This window comes from Phaseolus vulgaris, chromosome 7 (genome assembly GCF_051622355.1).
Source record: "Phaseolus vulgaris cultivar YP4 chromosome 7, ASM5162235v1, whole genome shotgun sequence".
Lineage (NCBI taxonomy): Eukaryota > Viridiplantae > Streptophyta > Magnoliopsida > Fabales > Fabaceae > Phaseolus > Phaseolus vulgaris.
Genome location: NC_143504.1, coordinates 7,015,192 through 7,038,841, shown reverse-complemented (window position 1 = coordinate 7,038,841; position 23,650 = coordinate 7,015,192). Strand labels below are relative to the sequence as shown.

General features: G+C 33.4%; 1 protein-coding gene across 1 annotated transcript; it reads left to right on the top strand.

The window, feature by feature from the left end:
- Window positions 1-2,119: 2,119 nt before the first annotated feature.
- LOC137827642 (tripeptidyl-peptidase 2) lies at window positions 2,120-23,650 on the top strand. Its single transcript, XM_068633857.2, is given in 34 exon segments — window positions 2,120-2,837; window positions 3,303-3,381; window positions 3,469-3,542; window positions 4,040-4,149; window positions 4,257-4,337; window positions 4,935-5,021; window positions 7,344-7,486; window positions 8,683-8,833; window positions 8,911-9,033; window positions 9,210-9,293; window positions 9,384-9,571; window positions 9,689-9,863; window positions 9,968-10,089; window positions 10,192-10,271; window positions 11,329-11,387; window positions 11,834-11,988; window positions 14,318-14,496; window positions 14,631-14,743; window positions 14,814-14,984; window positions 16,220-16,348; window positions 16,456-16,556; window positions 16,638-16,755; window positions 17,529-17,608; window positions 18,080-18,152; window positions 19,402-19,487; window positions 19,576-19,627; window positions 19,715-19,849; window positions 20,027-20,098; window positions 20,827-20,919; window positions 21,050-21,145; window positions 21,324-21,422; window positions 21,732-21,824; window positions 22,465-22,680; window positions 23,198-23,650. Coding segments are annotated over 34 exon segments (4,131 nt in total). The 5' UTR covers window positions 2,120-2,482; the 3' UTR covers window positions 23,357-23,650.

Below are 23,650 nucleotides of genomic sequence, written 5' to 3'. Positions count from 1 at the left end.
TAAATCAAAATACGAGTTTAGAATGGTTTATAGATCCTCCTCTCTTTGGCTTGGAATTAAACAATTTTATTCTATCATACTTGATTATACTTCTTGGACTGTTGGTACAAGTTCTTTTATTAATTTTTGGAATGATAAATGGTGTTCTATTACTTCTTTAGCAAATATTGCAGGGTTATCTGATGGGGCTAACATTCCGGATACAGTCTCTCAATTTTGGTCAGGTTATGATTGGAATATTCCCTTATCTTTACAGCAGATGCCGCATTTTTTTAATCATATCATGGTTAGAGAGGAACAAGATATTCCTAATTGGATTCTAGATGAGTCTGGTCGTTTCACTCTTAAATCGGCTAGGACTTTTTTCTTGGAACCAGGAGTTCCAGGTGGTTGGGGTAAGTTCATTTGGTCTTCATCTATTCCGCCTTCCAAAACTTTAGTACTCTGGAAAATTTTTCATGGGAGACTTCCTACAGATCTGCATATTCAGAATAAGGGTTTGCATATATGTTCTATGTGTACGCTTTGTGAAAAGCATGAAGAATCTATTCAACATCTATTTTTTGAATGTTCTAATGCATTACATATTTGGAGTTGGGTTCGACAGATTTTTCTTACTTCTCATTTCTCTAATAAGGATGATCTTCTTTCTTTTATTAAGAGTGATGGTAGTCCTTTGGTTAAATTGATTAAACTTGCTGTGACAACCTTTTCTATATGGATGATATGGCGTATGAGGAATTATGCTAGATTTCAGGATAAGATTGAGGTTTCTAAGGCTATTTCGGTAATTAAAGATTTAACTCGTCTAGTGGGAAATTCGTCTAAAGCTTCAATGAAGAATGATATGTTGGATTTCAACGTGATTAAGTTTTTTGGTATTAAGACTCGTAGTGGGAAAGTTCTTCATCCTCTTCCAGTTAGATGGGAATTTCCTTCACCAGGCTGGGTTAAAATTAACACTGATGGGGCTGCTAGGGGGTATCCTGGTCTTGCTACTTGTGGAGGTATTTTTCGTGGGAGTATGGGAGAATTTATTGGTGCTTTTTCAGGGTTTCTTGAAGTTCAAACTGCTTTGGTTGCTGAGTTTTATGGAGTTATACAAGCTATGGAGGAAGCTCAAAAGATGGGACTTACTAATGTTTGGCTTGAATGTGATTCTGTCTTGGTTTGTGCTGCGTTTACTGCTAGGACTACTGTTCCGTGGATGCTTCGTAATCGATGGAATACTTGTCTTAATTTCTGTAGGACAATCAGGTTTAGGGTTACTCATATTTTTCGTGAGGGAAATGCATGTGCTGATAAGTTGGCTAATTTAGGGTTCATTCATAGACAATAATTTCATTGGTATAATAGACTTCCATCTAGTCTGTTCTTAGAATTCTTTATGAATAGGTATAGTCTACCTATGTATCGTTTTTGTTAACATGTGGGTTTTGGTCTAGTCCCCCCATATTTTTGTATTTTCTTTCTTTTTCCTTTTTTTAATAATATTTTTTTCATGTGATGGCAGAGGATTGTTGTTACTTGAGATGTCAGCCTAGCTGAGATGTCAAGTTGCATAGTGATGCCTAACATGAAAATTTTCATTAAAAAAAAGAGTTTAAACTAAACATTTTTAATTTATTACTTTTTTATTTTTATTTTGTAAAAACTCATTTCTTTATTCATTAATTATATTTCTAACTATTTTAAACATTAAAAATAATTATTTTTTAATGCATTCAAAATTAAAATTATTAATAAAATTAATTTATTATTTATTTATTTATTTTTAAAATGATGCTAGATAGGGAAATAAAAAATAAAAGGATGTTAGATAGAAAAATAAAAACAAAAGGGTGCTAGAAAAATAAAAACAAAAGAGTGTTAGATAGTTAAATAAAAGTACTAGATAGGAAATTTACCCACAAAATGAATCATAAAAAATAAGATATTTAAAAATGAAATTATATGCTTAGTAAATTGTTTAATTTAAGTTTTATTAATCAATAGGTATTATAATTTAAATTATTTAGTTACTGTAGTAATTGATATATTTTTAATATTATAAAAATGAAATTGTAAAAATATATTCTTTAACTCTGTCAAATGAGGAAAGTGAAGAGCTGTATCCGCTGCAGGGTTGGATATAAATATAACTATTTCTCCATTCTCACACAATCATGATCTCTCTCGCCCAATTCTTCTACCAAACGCTGTTTTCTATTTAGCGTTTCATTCAGTTAATTTTGTAATAACAGTACTTATTGATTTTAGAATTTTAGAACAAGTTTTTTGCAGAAGGTTTTCTTATGCCATTTGTGAGTTGTAAAACAATGGTAATAAACATTAATGAAGTGACAAAGGTGTGTAATTTCCCAAAAACATATAAGATGGCACCAATCAAATCACATCTACCCATTCTATCTATCTAAGATGAGTGCATGAACACCATTACCATTCAATTCATTCACTGCCACCCTTTCTCCTTCATCTCGTTATGCATAACCAACACACACTCTTACTCAGACTCCCCTCATTGTCTTCTCACTCTCTCACCACCATTCTTCACCCCACAACAAAGACAAAGCTCAACACCACGAGAAGGAAACACACTCGCAGTTCCTCCTTCAGAAGAAGCAATTGGGTTGTCCCCAATGCATTGACAATGCATTGTACTTCTCGCTGTGGCGGCGATGATAACAACAACCGCAACGGTGCCTCTTTCCGCAATTCCAAGCTGAACGAGTCAACCTTCCTGGCTTCTCTCATGCCCAAGACGGAGATTGGCGCTGACCGTTTCCTCAATGCTCACCCACATTACGACGGGCGCGGTGCTCTCATTGCAATCTTCGGTGGGTACCCATTTCACAAAGATCCTCCTTTTTTGTTCATGTGGTGGGTATTGGACATGGGTTGGTGTTGATGTTCTAATTTGAGTACTGGGTGGCTGCGTATTTGGTTGAAGAACATTTTGGGGCTGAGTTTGAACTTTGATGTGGAGTTTTGTTGAGCATTATTTTCAGGCTGAATTGAACGAGACTTGTGCGAGGAGTCACAATGAGTTGGTTTGATAACTAAATCATACCTGTTTTCTTTGCTTACTTATTAATAAAATTTGGTGAGGTATTGCATGATTAAAATTTTTCATAGATGCAATTTCACCACGTAGTACTGTCACAGGCATAGTGCTGATCTAATTTGTTTCTTTCAAAAAATTTCATGGACTAATATCTATTAGGCTTGTATTCTGATAATCAAATGATGTACTTGTTTTCATATGATAAATTACTTTAATCATAAGAGCCGCATGTTTGCAGATTCTGGGGTAGACCCGGCTGCAGCTGGATTACAGGTTACCTCAGATGGGAAACCAAAAATTCTCGATATTATTGATTGGTAAGAAATAGCTAATTGACGTTGAACTTTTATCTGCTTTTGTATTACTGATTTATTGATAAGCAATGATACTTTTTCCTCCTCCAGCACTGGAAGCGGAGACGTTGATACCTCAAAGGTGGTAAAGGCTGATGCGGATGGTTGTATTTTGGGGGCTTCTGGTTAGTCCTAGCAAGGAATAAACTATGGGAAAGATTCTTCAATATATTGTTCTATTTCAACTTTGTAGTTAGATATTGGAACAACAAACTTCAGATCTTTACTTGTATTGTTTGTGATGACTTCTAGCTTCTTATCATTTTTAAATTCTTCATTGAATGTGAAGTGACAATCGTGGGCTTTTCACACTTCTAGTTTTTTATTGTGAAAAGAATGACTAATAAAATTAAAGTAGTTGATTGAAGTCAAATCATAAATATATGTGCAGTGACTACTTGATTTTTAATACTTAAATGAAGTGACGAAGTTATGAGTTTAATCCTACTTCAACTATTCTGTTTTATTTTTTAGCTTTGTTTTATACTCTGTTACTATGAAAGTATCTATAATATTTAATCATTCTTTTCTGTTACTTTCTTTCTACCTTCTCCTAAATCAAAGAATATGAACCGCATTAAGTTCTTGTCCGTGTTTAAACCTTCATCCAAAATTTGTACAGGGGCATCTTTGGTCATCAATACTTCATGGAAAAATCCCTCTGGTGACTGGCATGTGGGTTATAAATTGGTTTATGAGCTCTTTACAGAAAATTTGACTTCTCGTTTGAAGGTAGAATTGGACATTTTAAAATATTATTATAGTTGCAATTTGTACTTAATACCTATGGCTTATAGATTTAATTTCCTTATTTCTTCTCCTAATTTAATCATTGGCAGAAAGAAAGAAAGAAAAAATGGGATGAGAAAAACCAGGAGGAAATTGCAAAGGCTGTAAAGCAGCTTGCTGATTTTGATCAGGTTTTGTAAAATTTGCTTGATTCTTCTTATATATACCATTATATCAATTCTACGTATGATCTACTCATAACAATTGAACATTTTATTTAGTAGGCACCGGGCATTAAATATTTCAGAAGCAAGCTGCTGCAAGCGCTGTCTTAATTTTTTAACATGAATTTCCTGTTTTCTTATAATTTTCTTTCTTGTTTTATATGCATATAACATGAATATGGTTTTTGGAAAAATAAAGGGTACTCTCCTTCCTTTTGGTGATAGATGTACATTTTCTATTATGTCTCAGTTTCATTTTTTCTTGTTTCCTCTTTCTATGACCGACAGAAAAATTGGTTCATACCCTTGAAAGTAGAAGAGAATAAAGGGGAGAAAGAAATTATTGCATTTATATTAGCATTGTGGGAAGCGTGATTATTTCCATTTGGTCACTCATGTAAAAGGATGAAATCTTTCTTTTGTCGTTTAGTTATCAGTTTATATTTCTTATAACTTTGTGAACAGATAAAATAAAAGCCTTCTCTTGTTATAATATTCTTGTTTGCATTCCATTATATCTTTGTATTCCATGTAGCTCAAAATCTGATGTATCTTCTTTTCTAGGAACACAAGAAGGTGGAGGAAGCTAATCTTAAAAGGGTTCGTGAAGACCTTCAGAATAAGCTTGATCTTCTAAAGAAGCAATCTGAGGTGGGATGAACATGTTATGAACTTCTGTTTTTCTGTATATTGCTGCCTTTTCCACTTCTTGAAATCTGTATTTTATTCCAATATCCATTTAGTTATATGACATTCTGAATCTCTGTTTGCTGAACATATTTTTGATGTTTGATAGATTATATTGTGGGTAATATGGTATCATTTTCGTGGTGAATGATGTATTATTGTACCCTGAACTTTTGATTGGATACAGTTGTTTTCTTTCCTTCACTTTGGGTATTGGTCTATGACTTTCTTCATGGGGGCATCTATAATGGTTATGGAGAGGAATTGAGGAGCTGTGAAGAAGTTTAGATGAGATTCTGTGTTATGCTCTGAACACTGATCTCTTTTTATAGTGTGATTATGACCAAGTAAATTATAAAGTAACAAGGACACTAATGGGAAGCTAACTTACATCATAATTGCAATGTGAACTTAAATTGAATTTGACACGTTACTAACATGCACTCTAAATTTAACAGAACTAATGTTCTCTCTTTTTTTATTCTCGGTTTTAGTGATTTTAGGGTTGTTCAGGATAAATAAATACCATCTGCTCCTGCTATGCCTATTTTTGATATATTTCATACAATCATTAATTCTCAGAACTGGTAATTGAAGAATACCCAAGGGATAGGTGTCATAATAATTTTGCAGTCTATGTTGTCACACTGTTAGGTTTGGCAATGCTAGTAACAGTAACGTTTCTCACTAAGTTGGGATGACAATGCGTGGGGTTTTTATTAGCAAAAAAGAAAGGGGTTTTTATACTGAATACTCTCTGCTTCATAAAATGAACTTGAATAACTCAATCCCAAAAACAACATAGATCAATAGGAACACAAAGGAACAAGAAACAACTTAAAATTGTAATAAGGACACATGACTGAATGCATTAGAAGAGGTGGCGTGAAGATAGAAATAGAACTAGAGTTAGCACATGAATATGTCATCAAAATAAAAAAAGATAAAGTTGGAGAAGACCACTTGCAAATGAAGCTCCATCTCCATCTCCAAGATAAGTGTTTGAAACTCTCCATTTGGGTTTGATTGAATTTCAATTAAAGCCCAATTGCAACCTAAATTACAATTACTATTTGTACCTAAAATTACAAAGAAATTAAAGGAAATAAATCCTACAATTTACGAGTCCAAGAAATAGAAAATAAAAAATTAAAGAACTATTTTTATGAGCAAACATATTTTCTCTTTATGTATTGCTCTTTTTCATTCATGCACTCGTCGATACTGCTTTAAATAAAACTAGGATGTAAATTGCTATGATTGTTTTGGTCCTGCCTGTGATAGTTGTAGTGAATTGGTGATTTTGTAAGTCACATTAGTGATTATGCCAGGGGGGTGAAGGTAGTTGTTCTGTGGTTACTTATTAAGGTCTATGGTTGTTTTAGGTCTTGTTATTGTATGGAAAATGTTGACCCCACCCACATAATTTTTTTGACTGCAGTAGATGTGCAAAGATACCTCTAATAAATGCTATTTTTAATCAAATTATACAGATATCAACACGTGCTAAAACCAATATTTACATGAGCTGCATGTGGTATATTGAAAAGGTTCTTTCAAGTTTAAACCCTGGGGGAACCATGGACCATTGTATCCTTTATAAGATCCATAAGTTTATGATGGTTCATAGGGGTGAAGGTTACTCAACCCATGGTTTGTAAGGTGAGGACTGTCCAGCCATATAAGAACTGGAGTACATTATTCATAGTTCTAGTCAGCGTCTGAGACTAAAGGCACTCCCTCGAGTTGCAATTAAGGTAGCCCTCAAAGATGTTGCATTAAAGGTGACTAGCGGTGATTGCACTTAATGTGGTTTTCCAGCACACTCCCTCTTGTCTAGAGTTATGAGCCTGATGTGTGGCATCTTACATTTGGACTTGGCTTTACCCAACAAAATGGCTTGTAAGATGAGGATTTCTCAAGCCCTATAAGGATTACATTGATAATATTTTATTAGTCAATGTGAGACTACTCCTCCACCCTCTCGAGGCTGCAACCATGGTGGATCAAGGGAGACCACAGTTAAGATGACTTTTCAATAGTATCTCCACTTCTGTTAGTGACGCTCATAACTAGCTAGTAGCAATGATAATATTTTTATAAAGCATTTGTTGCTATGTGAGACAATGTTGGAAGCACTCATTCTTCACAAAAACACAATTTCTTCTTTATCTCTATCTCTTGTTGAAAAGTTCTTCTAAACTTGTGTTTTTGCCTTTTACTTACCTTCACGATTTAGTCAGTTTAGTTTTCTTACCAAAAAGGCAATGCTGTTATATGTTTTAGATTTATGATGATAAAGGGCCTGCCATAGATGCTGTTGTCTGGTATGATGGAGAGGTTTGGAGGGTTGCAATTGACACACAGAGTCTTGAGGATGATCCAGACTGTGGGAAACTTGCTAACTTTGTACCCTTAACTAATTACAGGTACATTTGGTTGCTGATATCATTTTCCTGAAGTTTTAATCTCAGTTGATTGTTTTCGTGCACAAAAGTATTGTGAAATTGGTAGATACTCATTTTTGGCAATGGATTTATTGCTTATCGCCCCCATGTCCTACATAATTACACATTACAAGTTAATTAAAGCTCATTCTGTTTGTCACGAACTCATGAAGTGACTCTTTGTTCCCCTGTCCCCTTTCTACTCTTTTTCTTTGCATTGAAAATAAAGTGTGTTGTCCTTTCAATTATTTATGAATTTTGTTTTCTTGTTGCATTGCTTTCACTTCAAAAAAACTTAGCAGGATTGTAAAGGGTATATCTGTTGCATAATGATGTACATGTTTAATAGGAATATGTTTGATGATTATCAAGTCTTCCGTTGATTTATAGTTTTTAAAGGACTAAAAGTATCTTCTGAAGCTCAATAAATGTTGAGCAGGACTTGCATGCTATACATGGAATTGTTTTGTTATTTTTTAAATCATTTCTTGCTTCTGAGAAAATTGAACTTTTTTTAATGTACACATTACATGATATTTTGAACTGTTTTTTTATGACATTCAGTGAACAAAAATTTAACAAGAATAACAACCACACCTTAATACACTATACAGCTACTTGAACAATGTGCCATTGGTTTCTATCAACAATAACTTTTAACTTAATTTTATTATTTTTTGGTAACCATTTCTATAATGGTTTATTAATAGTTTCTCCTAATGTTTTATTAGATCTTCCTCAAGTCTTATTTAATTAGACTACTATCAATTTGATTTACTTTTGTGAGTTTTCTCACTGGAGCAGCTGTTGGCCTTCTCACATGATCAACCCACTTTAATCCCAAGTTCTTATTTCTGTCAATCACCTCTTCAATAGGTGCTGTTCCAAAGCACCTCACATTTTCATCTCTAAATCACAAATAATTCTGGGAAAATTATTATTTTTCCAGAAAATAAGTAACCTGACCTGACAATTAAGAAGGAAAAATGCGTGGTTCCTCTCATCTTTATTGTAGTTGTTGATACTTGATATATGTTTCTGAAGTAAGTAGTCAATTGGCACTGTACAAATGAATGCGGTTTAGTTATTGGAGCAATTGACATTTTAGTTCGAATCAGTGTGCTAGGTATTAAAAGTTAAAATGATTTGAATAATAATTATTCCTGCTTACTTTTCAGGACTGAGAAGAAGTATGGTATCTTCAGCAAATTAGATGCTTGTACATATGTTGTGAATGTCTATAATGATGGAAATGTCTTAAGTATGGTAACAGATTGCTCCCCTCATGGCACTCATGTTGCTGGTATAGCTGCTGCATTCCACCCAGAGGTACATATATAGTTTTATCCATATATTGAAATTCCTATGGAAAGCATGATACATTATAATATAAAGTATGTTGGTAGGAACCTTTGTTGAATGGAGTTGCACCTGGAGCACAATTAATATCTTGTAAAATTGGGGACTCTCGCTTAGGTTCAATGGAAACTGGAACTGGTCTGACTAGGGCAATGATAGCTGCTGTGGAGGTGTTTCAAATATTTTTTTCTTCTTCATTGTATTACTATCATGCATATTTTAATACTTGATGAATATTTGTCTTTAGTATTTGTGTTTGACAAAACTAATTTTGTTTTATAATTTTCCAATGTTTGACATGGATTATTACGTGGTAGTGATGTTCCTTGTCTCATTTCTTTTGTAGCATAAATGTGATCTTATCAATATGAGTTATGGTGAGCCTACTTCACTGCCAGACTATGGACGGTTCGTTGACCTTGTGAATGAAGTATCTTCTAAGACTTCCTTTTTAACTGGGCCAGTTATATATTTCCTTTTTTATTTACTGTTCTCTAACCTATGGATGATTTATATCTAGGCAGTAAACAAGCATCGACTGATATTTGTGAGCAGTGCTGGTAATAGTGGGCCAGCATTGAGCACTGTTGGAGCCCCTGGTGGTACATCTTCAAATATTATAGGTGTTGGAGCTTATGTTTCTCCTGCAATGGCTGCTGGTGCTCATTCTGTTGTTGAACCTCCTTCCGATGGGCTTGAATACACATGGTATTTTCTATTCTATGTGAATTTAAAATTGGATTGCTTCTTATATCCTTTTATCTTTTACTTGGTTCTTTTAGGTTTGCATCATTTTCATTACATGATTTATGGAAATATTTACAGGTCTAGCCGCGGACCTACAACTGATGGAGATGTTGGTGTCTCTGTAAGTGCTCCTGGTTGCGCAGTTGCTCCTGTTCCTACATGGACTCTTCAACGGCGTATGCTCATGAATGGGACATCAATGGCATCACCATCAGCCTGTGGTGGAATTGCATTGCTCATAAGTGCAATGAAGGTTCTTGGACGTGATTCTTATTTAGACTGTATGTTTCAGTTGGTTTTACTATGCAGTTTGCATACATATCGATGATTTGTGATGTGTGTGTGTTCCACATGCAGGCTGAGGGAATTCCTGTGAGTCCATATAGTGTGAGGAAGGCCCTTGAGAATACATCTGTTCCCATTGGTGGTTCACCTGAGGATAAGTTGTCCACTGGACAAGGGCTTATGCAAGTTGACAAGTACAATATTTTTACAAGTATTTGCTTTCATGGAAGTTTTACTAAATGGTATTTAATTTATGTAAGATTTGTTATTGACTTAAATCAAATAATCGATGACAGGTGTTATGAATATATAAAGCAGTCACAAAATATTCCAAGTGTTAGTTACCAAATAATGGTCAAGAAATCTGGAAAAACAAGTGAGTTTACTCCTAAGAAACAAGAGGCAGGAAATTGGTATCTTTTGACTTTCCATTATGCGTTTAGTCATGTACAATTATGAAGCTTGTTGACATTCTGATATTTGTTCTTGTTGTAACGTGTAAAATATGAAGCATGTGCAGTTTTTGTAAGTTTTAAGACTTTTTTAATTTCAATGGTGCACAAAGGAGAAAAACGTTGGAAAGTCTCTTACTGTGCTAAAAGGGCTGTAAATCTCATCATTTACCCTAAGATTAATATAGTCTCACCGAGTCACCATTGGTATGATTAACAAAAACAATTAATTCCCAGTAAAACTATTTAACTATATCATGTCCAAATGTTGCATGGAACCTGTAGTAGGAGATCATCTACCTACACCACTTACTATGCGTCATCATTCCTATAAAGTTTAAATTTGTTTGGATGCAGTGGGGACATTGCTGCCCATATAAAGGTGTGATTGGTGTCACTGCAAGTGCTATCTCAAGAATAATTTCTCATAAAAAAAAGACCAAGCTACTGTTGTAATCTATGGATATTTCATAAAATCACTATAAATGTAAATATCTTGATTATACGATGACTCATATGCCTACTTCAGCTTTTGGGCATGTGTACATTATCCAATTGACTATTTGGTTGATTAGTTTCTGTAATCCCCTAATTATTTGATCACAGTTAGGTCTAGTTTGCTTTTATATTGTTAACAAATTAAAATTCATATTATAATTCAGGTGGAGAACTCATGTCAATCTAACTTATAATTCAAAGAAATAGAATAATGGGCCAAAAAGAAACTGGTATAACCAAGCATTCTCAATAAATTTTGCATGGCTACGTATTTCTGGCAGTGACTTGTAAATAGGACAGATGTCTTTCACCTTTGTCAAGTTTTAGTAATGCTATAAAACTGACGAGTTACAGTGTTAGTACTGCTTAATTACTATTGGAGTGAGAAAAATAAAAAATAAAATAAAATGAAGATGATTTACTCGTAAAAGCATATACTTTAAATGTCAAAATTATATCACTTTATATGATTGCTTATGGCAGAGCCTTGGTCACGGGGAATCTACTTGAGGGAGGCTAATGATTGCCGACAACCTATGGAGGTAAGATCATTCTTACATTTATGTTTTAAGTCTTGTTGAATCGAATAAAGATAGGATTGTGATAAAACAAATAATCAATGACTGATAGTTGGATTGGATGTACCTAATTTTCATGCTGGCGAAGAATTATAAGAATTTTTTGATTTGACAAACACTGATTTACCTTGCTTATATGGTCAATAAAAGAAAAAAAGTAGTGTTTGCTGATATTTTGTTAGGAAATTGTTGGAGGGGTGTTACAAAAGTGACGAGTCTTGTGTTTTTTCTTATGCTGGTAATTGTGCTTTGAGATTTCTAATTGCATATTTAATGTGTGTAATCAAATCTATATGTATCTGAATCTCCTCATCTAGTGGGGTAAGACCTTTGTTGTTGTTGCATTTGTTCTTTTGTTTTTGTGCTCTGAAGGGGTAATTTTGTTTATAATGTGTTGCACTTATTGACAGTGGACGGTGCAAGTTGATCCAAAATTTCATGAAGATGCCAACAAGCTTGAGGAATTGGCTATGTTTGAGGAGTTCATTGAGTTACACTCATCAGATGAGACAGTTGTGAAAGCCCCCGAGTATCTACTGCTCACTCATAATGGCCGTACCTTCAAGTTAGTCAGCTATCCTTTATCATATCCTTTCATTCTCAGTGTGTGTGTACTTTTTCAATTGGGCATATTTATTGAAAATTTCTGATTTAGGGGTAAAAATACATTAATGTATGACTGATAGATATCTGAGAATGAATGAGCAACTGAATTTTTACAAAGAAGTAGCAACGGCAATTACTTTCTGCACCATATCAAATTTGAACCTGCAACCAATTTCAGTTTGAAACGACGAAAATACCCTTAAATAAAATGGGGATACAGATAAAAATACATTCCGGACCCCCTTTTCCGGAATATGTTTTTGGATTTTTTTTCCAGAATGTATTTTTTGTATTCTGGATTGCTTTTCCAGAATGGAATTTGAATTCTATTCTGAATTTTTATTTTCAAAACACAATAATCTCTTCTGGATCTGCTTTTCCGGAATGTATTATTTCCAATTTCAGAATGAAGGGTATTTTTGGAAATTTAAAAGTGTATAGGGTGCTGGTTCAAAATGGTTGGGTGTAGGATGAATTTGCCCACAGCTAGTTGTAGCTTCCCTCATAACAAGGCCCAATCCTAATTATTAGGCCCAATAACACAGGTGGACTAAGGCTAATTAAAAACTGTAAACGAAGTTTTTATCATGTATTTATAGTTTAGTTATATTATATGTAGGAATTATCCTTGGATCTCTAAAGCCAAATTAACCTAAATTATGATAAAAGAGTAGAAAATTTGGGAATATTGTTGGATAATTTGGATTGAGTTACATATACATATTGTGTATATGTGAATATACACTCTTCTCTATGGAAATTGAGAGGAAGGAAACCAAAAGGTGAAGATAAGATGAAATACCAAATTTCCATTGTCTGTTTGAGAGAAGTAAGGAGGAAATTTTTTATAGGACCCACGTGAAAAAAACTCCCCCCAAATTTTGACTTGAAAAGGAGAGGAAATGATCTTAAAACATTAAATATTTTCTTATAACAAATTTTAAAATAATAAATAGTTTTATGTTAGGAAATATAATGGGGTATACTTTTTAATTTAATATTTTTAGCAGACATAAAAATATATTTCTCACAATTTATTTATTCCATTTCATTCGTTTTTACACTAACGGAAATTTAGAAAGAAATTTCTCCACTTTCCTTATTTTCTAGCCATCTAACCAAACAAACCAGCACATCTTTTCTATTCTAATCTAAACGAGTATTAGTGTGTGGTAGGGGGATGGTATTGATACAACATTATGATAATGTTTAATTGTTTATATATGTAATAACCATATAATTGATGATCCAATTTTTTTTTATTTTCATTTTAATACGTATATTTTAAGTAATTTAAAAGCGAATTCTTCCTCTGCTACCACATTTATAATAAACAAAGTTAACCATAGGGTTAATATTAGTAATGTTTAGGGTTAAAGATGTTACGTATATGGCTTTGGCATTTATTTTCCATAAAAGCATTGTTCATGAACATATCTCTTTGTCTGAAATATCTGTGAAGCTTTGTTTATTATATGCTATTGTAACTTTTGTCTTAAAGAACTATTAGGGCCATGTTTAGATGAGCTTTTTCAAAAGGACTTTGGGGAAAAAATATGAAGAAAAAAAAATCTCCATAAGTTTAAATTAACTTATACATCAACTAATTTGTAAAAGTTCTCTCATGTAGTTCCTCCAATATTTTTTTTTTTAATTTGTACATAAGCTAATTTTAATTAATAGAGAAGTCATTTTCATTTTTTTCTTCGTATATTTCTCTCCTAATAGTGCTTTTTTAAAGAAGCTGGTCCAAACAGGTTCTAGGTAACATGAACTTTCCATTTACAGTGACAAACTAGGTAACCATTATGTGAGAAAAAAAGCCTCCATGATGAATATACATTATCCCAACTTATTTTTCTTGAAATTGTTATACTATGATCTCCAATCTTTCACATCCATCATTCTTAAGCTTTTCTGCTAAAATATACTTTTCCTATCAATAGTCATGCTTCTTTTCTGCATTTATTTCAACTGTAAAGTAAGAGAAATAAAACTGACAATCTATTATGAGATTTGCTGGAGGTTTCTGATTCTTATTTGTTAAGGATTTAAGCTTGTTCAGCAAGCTTCTAATTATCTTACAGTTGCAGCACTACTAACAGATATTCTATCAGAAAAACAGCTGATTGACTAAGTTAGAAACATTCTAAATTACAATGAAGTGAATGAACAGCAACTAGTAACATAAACATGCACATGCACATAAACCAAGACATGCACTATATAACAGAGTTGCTATTCTTTTTTGTTTTCTCAATGACATATGAATTATATTCTTTTTTCAGCATAATTGTGGATCCTACCAATTTAAATGATGGTCTGCATTACTATGAGCTTTATGGTATTGACTACAAAGCACCATGGCGTGGTCCTATTTTCAGAATTCCAATTACTGTAACCAAGCCCATGGCTGTAACTGACAGACATCCTGTAGTTTCATTTTCAAATATGTTATTCCTGCCAGGTGCTCTTTTACCTTTAGATTGAAAATGTTTCCAGAAATCTGTGCGTTTAAATCATTTTTCAGTGCTTTTGCAGTTTTGGTCTAGTTTATATTCTTTAGTTTTAAAACCAATACTTAATTTCTTACTTCACTAGGCCAAGTTGAGAGGAAGTATATAGAAGTGCCAAATGGTGCATCTTGGATTGAAGCAACTATGAAAGCATCAAGTTTTGATACAGTTCGAAGATTTTTTGTGCACACTGTTCAGGTACAATCTGCAGTTTGAAACTATTGTAGATTAAGTATGAAACTTCTTTTGACGTGCTCACCATGTCTAGATATGTCCATTGCGAAGACCTTTTGCACGGAGGAATGTCATAACTTTTTTTTCTCCTGCTACCAAAAGCTTCACCTTTAGGGTAGTAGGTGGTCAGACATTGGAACTAGTCATAGCTCAGTTTTGGTCAAGTGGCATTGGCAGTCATGAAACCACCAGGGTGGATCTTGAGGTAACAGCATTCATGTTTATACAATGATATTCTTTTGCCCTCACAGATATGTGGGTAACTTTTGCTCTCAAAATATTTATATCTCCTATTTTTTTGAATTGGTCAAACTATGTAATGATTGTTTCCTATTCATTCAGTTGGTGGTTTAGAGAATTTATCTAACCCCTTTATTACACCATCTTATTAATTTCATAATGGCTATCAAGAGCTTTTTGCTGTGTGTGGCACTAAATGTAGAGGAGATTTCAGCCTCTTTTATTTTTTTTTTTCTGTTTTTGGATAATAAGAAGAAATTTACTTCGACCATAAAACAAGAGAAGATGCTAAAAATAATGATTCTAAAAACATTATTACAAGAGAGCTCTCTAATCCCTTTGTCCATAACAAGGAGATTCTTGAAGTACCCGTGAGCTCAGAACACTGAAAATCTGAAGAGATGCCGACAAGATAGCCACCTCCCAAAGCATTCTTCTTCAATCAGATAGTAACCTACTATTCGTAATCCACATTAATAAGCCAAAAAAATATCTCATGGGAAGAGATGGCGTCAAACTGTTTGGAATTTGATTGGTATTATCACCTGAAATTTAATCTCGACTCGATTGAAATCCAAGATGGTTAGTTATGTCCCTTAGATTAGTAATTAAAGAAAATAACATGGCCAAAGGCAGACAATAAATGTCTAAATTAGTTATAAATGACTCCTCTGTCCAAAGGGAGTTAGAGGGACAATGGTCTGCATAATCAGTAACCACTATAAAAAACAGTACTTCTTTGATATGAATGGTTGTATGAAAAGTACTGATGACCCAGTACATTAATTAATTTTCAAGCAGGGCATAATTTCCCTTCATTTTGAACACAATGATGTTTATGGTTTTCAAATTTTCCCATTTTCTTTGGCTTATGCAGTTTAAGTAGAATTTTATTAATTAGTGGAAAAATCAGGCATGTCCTTATAAAGCATACTGATGAACTTTCTTTGTAATTAACATTTAAAGAAATTGTTTGTGTTAGAATTTAGATGTGGAAATATACGTGTTTATGTTTTGTATACAGTCATATGTTCTGAAGGAATAAACTCCCCTTCAAGTTCAGCACCTTTTGTGTCTAAAGGGTGTCTTGTTTTCTTGTGAGTGTAATTTTTCTCATAACTTCTGGTCAAAGAATTGAATGGGAAATTCCATTGATTTTTCATTGAAGGTACAATCTTGCTTAGTTATATAAATTTTCAGGTTATGTTTCATGGTATAAAAGTCAATCAAGAGGAAATTGTACTTGATGGGAGTGAAGCACCAATCAGAATTGATGCTGAGGCGCTACTGGCATCTGAGAAACTTGCACCTGTAGGAATTCTAAATAAGGTTATCTTGTAAAACTCAACTTCTTTTTGTCCTATTCCTTTATGCTTGTGATGTGGAACAGTAATGAGTTTTAACTTATTGTCCTAATTTATGTTAAAAAAATGCAGATAAGGGTCCCCTATCGACCAATAGATGCTATGATTAGTTCACTTTCAAGTGATCGTGACAAACTCCCCTCTGGAAAGCAGATACTAGCATTGACGTTAACGTGTGTAGTTATCAATTCCTTTGTGTACTTAATTTATCTTTGCAATGTTTAGATGACCTGTTCTCAGTATTCTAATTTCAGGTACAAGATCAAATTGGAAGATGGAGCTGAAATAAAACCTCAAATACCATTTCTAAATAATAGGATATATGATACTAAATTTGAGTCTCAATTTTACATCATTTCCGATTCAAACAAGGTATTCATTCTGATATTTTATTTCCATTTTTCTTTTAAAGAATAAAGTTTGAGGGAAGGGGGAATGGTTTATCATTTATGATACTTTTCTGAGGCCTGTGGATAGCAAGACTGAAAAGAGGACTGAAAAGTTGTATATATTTTCTTAGGATATACTAGTCTGGACCTAGTAATTACAGGAAAATAATCTTGTAATCATGATTACTGGAAATAAAAATGGAAACAAAATTGCATTAAAATATTCTCTATATATGATACACAAATAAGACGTTGAATATCCCGTGTTAGACCAATTAGTCTAACTAAGAACTTGTATTTTAATTTTAGACAATTGACTCATTTAAAGACGAGTCAAACTAATCCAAATCCAGTAAAAAAAGGGTTTAGAAAAGCGGTTTGACATAATAATTAAATTTTTTTACCTTTTAATTTTAATCTAGAACATTTTAAAGATAAATAAAAACGCATATTTAAGAATTCCTTCTAAGGTTGAAGTGTGGAAGTAGAGTCCTTCAAGATTGAGTGGTAGCTATATACAAATTTGAAAATGGACTAAAAAACTAAATTATTTTTTTATCAATTGTGTACAGTATTACATTATACTAGTTCTAAACTAGTATTTACAGGGAAACGACCTTCCTATTATTTACAGGGAAATATAAATGACACATGCTGAATATCCCATGTCATATTTATTTCATATTGAACATGCCAAATATGTTCGAACAGAAAGCTCCTTGTAATTTATTTCATATTTATCAATTGTGATTATAGAAAGTATATTCAAGTGGAGATGCCTATCCGAACTCTACAAAACTTCCCAAGGGAGAATACAATTTACAACTGTATTTGAGGTACAACTCTTTCTCAGCACATATACTGGATAACCAATTATATTTGTTTTTTATGGTGTTTGATCTTTAATTGGCATAAATAAACTTTGAATAGTCCAGTTGTGCTGTTTTCTAAGGACTTGAAAGTTTAGTTGTTAATGTTTGCAAAAGAAAGATGGAGTATTTATTACAAGAGTAATATTTTTAGGGTTTAAAAAATTGATAATGAGATGCGCATCAAACCTGGTCCTATATACTTGTTGGAGAACCGCCTTATTGAGGAAACCTCTAGCCTGCATTTGAAGTGGCCTCTTTGGGGGTTGTCTTAGTTGCAGCCTCAAGGGTAGTAGTTTAGTCTTACATTCACTAGAGACATGGCTTAAAGAGAACTTGTGAACTTTGGACAATATTCACCTTATAAGTTGGTTTTATGGACTCAGTTTTGGTCCTAAGCCCAAAATTTAAGAATACTCAATATAATTATTGTTTCAGGCATGACAATGTGCAGATTTTGGAAAAGATGAAGCAGCTGGTGTTATTCATCCAGAGGAATTTATAAGAGAAGGTAGTAGTACATCAAATGTTGAATGACTATGCATTCCTTGTATCTTTTGCCTTAGCAACAATCTCATTTTTCATTATACGATTGTAAGTTTTTCCAATGGTTTTCTGAAAGCTCCCCTGTGAATCCGATGAAACACAAGATTAAGTTTTTTCCCACCATAGGCTAATATAAACTTGCAGTAGAAGAATTGCTACATGAATTCTGTTCTGGCGAGAGGTATCTGTGAACCCCTCACTGTACCATTCGAGTATCACTCATTTTTTCTTATCAGAATTCAAAGTATATTTTTATTCTTCCCACATAATAAGATGATTATGTGATTTCCTTGAACAAATCAACATCGTCAAAACCTAAACCATTCCTTTGATTCTACGAATGAGTTTGTTATTTCCTTGAATAAATCAACCTCATCAAAACCTAAACCTTTCATTAATGCTACGTCCTTCGTAACAATGCATGCACTCCTACACAAGAACTCTAAATTTACATCATCGGTTATCCTCCTCAACACAAAACAATGGGCACCCCCAACCATATAGGTCCACCTAAACTCTACAACCCCAAACCCACCCTGATCCTAACCCGAACAACCCCAGTTCCGACCCAAATAGTCACAAGCACCACTCAAAGTGACCATTTAATGGACCAAATGTTGTCCAAATTTAATACCATGTCAACTCAGCCCCCAAACATTGACCCTAACTAAAAATTTATCGCCAACAGTTCTCTCCATGGGAAACCCAAGTCTAGACCTCTTCTTCCAAGTGGTTCCCGACACCCCACCAAAGATCCTCTTCCAAAGACTCGAACTCGAATAACCGCCTTAAAACTTGTTTGCAACCTTGTGGCATCGACAAGTTTAACTGCCAACTCTCGAAAACACATGCTTAACTTCTCTTAAGCCTAACTCAATCTCATAAAATTGACTTAGTAGGGTGAGGTTATCTATACATTTCTGAATAGACTTTGAATTCTGAAAAGAGAGGCTGATACTCAAATGCTCTAGTAAGGGATCCTCGGAGATCTCTTGCTGGAACAAATTCAAATACAGAGAATTAGAATGAAGCTTCTTTGAGTTGTTCTAATTTTTTTTTTTCTAGGAAGTCTTAATGTGATGTCATGATTAACACACATTTCTTGGAGTTCTTATGGAAGATATAAAATTTATATGCATCATCAAAGCTCTGGTCACTTATTTGATTCCTTCTATATTTGTTGAATTACCATTTATGTATGTCTTTGTTTCCAGGACATCATTCCATTATGCTTTTTCTCTGAACCTGATGGTCCAGTGATGGGAGATGGTTCTTTTAAGTCCTCAACGTTAGTTCCAGGGTATGTAACTGGTTTATAGTCCCTACCTAGCTCCTTAAGGTTTAAAGGTTTAAATCGTGTGGTGGTACTGATGTTTGCTTGTTGATAGTATAAAAGAAGGATTTTATCTTGGTCCTCCACCAAAAGACAAACTTCCCAAGGTATATTGTTCTCCTTGCTCAACCTTTTGTGTATCTCCATTGGAGTCTTGTTAAAATTTAATAATATTTGTAGTATTATTTCGACAGAACTCCCTACCAGGATCTGTGTTGGTGGGATCAATATCATATGGTAAACTATCATTTGCTGCTCAACAAAATGGTAAAAATCCTGAGAAGCATCCTGTGTCACATCGGGTTTCTTATATCATTCCCCCAAATAAGGTTATTATCTGCCTTATGCAGTTACCCACCTTAAGGTCTTCCTTTGTGCTCTGTAATTGTTTATACCAATATGTTCTGATTTGGACAAGCACCAAGCTTGCTGATGTATCAACTGTTATAAAGTGTATGTTATACATTAATGTCTAAACATATTGTCCCATTACCTTCTGTTGAAAGGTTGACGAGGACAAGGGAAAAAGTTCTTCCTTATCTTCCAAAAAGACAGTTTCTGAACGGTTAGAACAAGAGGTATGCAAATATTTAGCAGAACAACTTCTTGTTTTTTATCCCATGATATATTTCACTTATGAGTTTTGCTTTTGGCTTGACTGAAAATGCGATAGTTTATATTTATTTTTGCTCAAGAATGTTTATAAAAAAATGGGTGAGCCTAAGCACGTGTATTGTTATCTAATTCAATTTTTTGAAATAGGTTATTGTTTCAGTTGAAATTTTGTGTAGACATTATAATAAAATAAAATAAATGTTTGTATTTTATATTTAATATGTACATTTTTTTATATTATATATTTAAAATACAAAATATGATTTTAAATCCTTACAAGGAGTTGGGAAGGGAAACCCTATTATAGGTGGTGATCACTCAGATTCCTCAAATGATATTATTCATCAGCACAACCAAAGGATATTTAATAAGGTGGTTGTAAAAGAACCCTTATGGATTTAACTCTAACAATTTGTTCTAGTTAAAATGGATATGGTTTTTAAATCCAATTTATTTTATTGGATCTGATCAGACTTGATTTTGAAAAAACCAATCCATGAGCATCCTAACTCTAACATTCTTGTATTTGTTGATTCCATTATTGAAAACTCATCTTTGTAGAATCTTCCATTTATTATCTTGAATGTGAGATTGAATATTGGTTGATAATTTAATCAAAGAAAGACAAATCCGAGATTGTATATCTTCTGCCCTAATGGTACTTTTAAGTTGGCCTTGACTTTTCCATCAGGTACGAGATGCAAAAATTAAAGTGTTTGGCGGTGTAAAACAAGGAACCGATGAAGAGTGCTTGGAATGGAAGGAGTTGTCTGCCTCGCTCAAAGTCAGTTTATAATTTTCTATCTATCTATATCTATATATTGTTTTAGTGTTATTCAAAACTGTATTCAGCTGTTTATTCTCTATATTATAGGTTAAAATTAAATAATTGCAAAATTTATGTTTCCTTCTAGACTGAATATCCAAAGTACACACCGTTGCTTGCAAAGATTTTAGAAGGTTTAGTTTCCAGAAGTTATATCAAAGAAAAATTTCTTCATCATGAAGAGGTACATATTGTTCCGAGTCAAATGTTTACTATTATTTCCCCCCTTCCCCCTCTCTCTGATTTTCCTTTACAAGGTTATTTTGATGCTATTTAGTGTTGATAAAAATATTTTTCAATTTAGTAATGCGTGAATGATATAAAAGGGCTAGTTCTTTGACAATTATGAGTACACTTTGCAGATAATTGATGCAGCAGATGAGGTTATTAACAGTATTGATAAAGAAGAGTTAGTAAAATATTTTGCAGTAAAAAATGATCCAGGAGACGAGGAAGCAGAGGTGCTTATCCATGTTCCCTATCCTTTTAGTTATCCCTGCGACTGACATGACATGTGACTGTTATTTGTTCAGAACATTTTTCAATATTACATTATTAGCTGTGATTTTGGCACTTGAATTTTTATAAGTACAGAAGTTGGTTGTGTAATTGTTTGTCTGATCTGAAATGATGACAGGATAGTGTAAACAAACATTTATACCCTGATAATGTATAAAATGTTAAAAAGAATTTAGGCACTACATAACTCTCACCATGGATTTTAACGTTTCGATTTGTTGGCAATCAATGATATTTTAATCCCGCTGTAGAAAATCAAGAAAGAGATGGACTCAACCCGTGGTCAGTTGGCAGAGGCACTTTACCAAAAGGGGCTTGCACTGGCAGAAATTGAGTCTTTGAAGGTTAGAGCTTTTATGTTCTTGAAAGCAATGAGCGTACATTATCAACAGTTATAGTATTCACATATGCAAAACAGGGAAATACCGCGTAGATGATTGTAAAAGGCCAAAAAAACATGGATCCATTTCTTTATATCCATACCATCACTGCTCTAATGAAATAAGAACACATGAATGTTCTTTTAAAAATATCAAACACATTTTAATGCAGGTTTTTTAATATTAGAAAGATTATCTAAATATTATTTCTTGATTGGAGACCTTAATGAAAAGATATAAGGAACTTGATCAAGTTTTATACATTGACAAATGTGTTCTGCCTGCTTCATTTGCAGTGTTAGTTTGTTTTGAAAACTTGTTTAACCTAGTAGGCTGTTTAGATCTCTATATTTTCCCTCTCAAGTTCAAATCTTGGATGCTATATTATTTGAAATAGTAAATGCTACTCTTTTCAAGTTTGGACTTGTGTTAGACAATGTAAAACTACATTTTTTGCCTTCTTGTGTTTAGCAGAATTTGGAAGAGCTTATTTGATTAGTATGATGTTACTATGTCAGAATAAGTCAAAGATTTCCATTATGATAATAGTGTCACTTAATTATTTTTGTTTATCAAATAAAAGTTGACTTGTATATTCTCAAAGGAGGTAGATGAATCCTTGGCTTCAGTTGCTACCGAAGGTGCAAAACAAGATGTGGAGAAAACTGATGAGCAATCCAAGGATGATGACGTTCATCCAGACTTGTTCAAAGAGAACTTCAATGAATTGAAGAAATTGGTTGATGTCAAGTGTAGAAAATATGGAATCCTGTTGGTGACAAACGAGAGGCGTAATCAAAGGCTTGGGACAGCGTTGAAGGTTTTTTCCTTATGCTAAAATCTTTTGTAGTTTCTTCCATTATTAAGTTCTAATCTAACAAAATCTTTAGTTTCCTTTCTCCACAAAAATCCTCTTATTGACACAAGTTGTCTCAAACTCCTAACACATACAATAGATGTACTTTAGTATTCCTCAAATATTCTTTCAAGATCCCAATGCCCATCTCCTCCCAAAAAGGGATTGCCACAATGTTTTGTGTTCCGCAATTTTTGGCAAATATGGTTGAACATAATCAAGACACTGCCTAAGTGGTGAGTATGTAAAACAATGGCTGTTTGTTATTCGTTTCTACCTTTTCTGAAAGTGTCGTTTATTTTGATGATCATAGACTTTTAGGAAAGTTTTTATTGGCAAATGAAGCATTTATTATATCATAGTTACAGTTTATTAGAAGCACTTAAAAGGATATATTTAATGCTCCATAACTAGTGACCTTATGGTATTGATTAGGAGAGTCCAATAAATTATATGTGAACCTTTGTTTCCCCGTATTCAGGTACTGAATGACATCATTCAAGATGATGCAGAACCTGCCAAGAAGAAATTCTATGAACTAAAGCTCTCTTTGCTTGAGGAAATTGGATGGACTCATTTTTGTACATATGAGAGGGAATGGATGCTTGTGCGTTTTCCCCCAAGCTTGCCCCCTTTCTAGGCTCTGTCCGTTCTGAAGTTCCATTGTATATGGACCTAATCTTCCATTCAAGTGCCTCACAATCCTTTTGACATTAGCAATTACAGAATTAATGTGGCTTTCAGGTTTTTTTTTCAATGTTTATAGTTCCTTCTTATATACGTAATTTTTTGGTTGGATACCTCCGAATTCAAATATTACATTGAATTCAGACCCAAGCCATACTGCGTGGACATATTTAAGTGTAAGCAAATATTGAGATCTTACAATTAAGTTCTTTATTATTTGTAATATTAAATGTTGATTTTAGTAGTA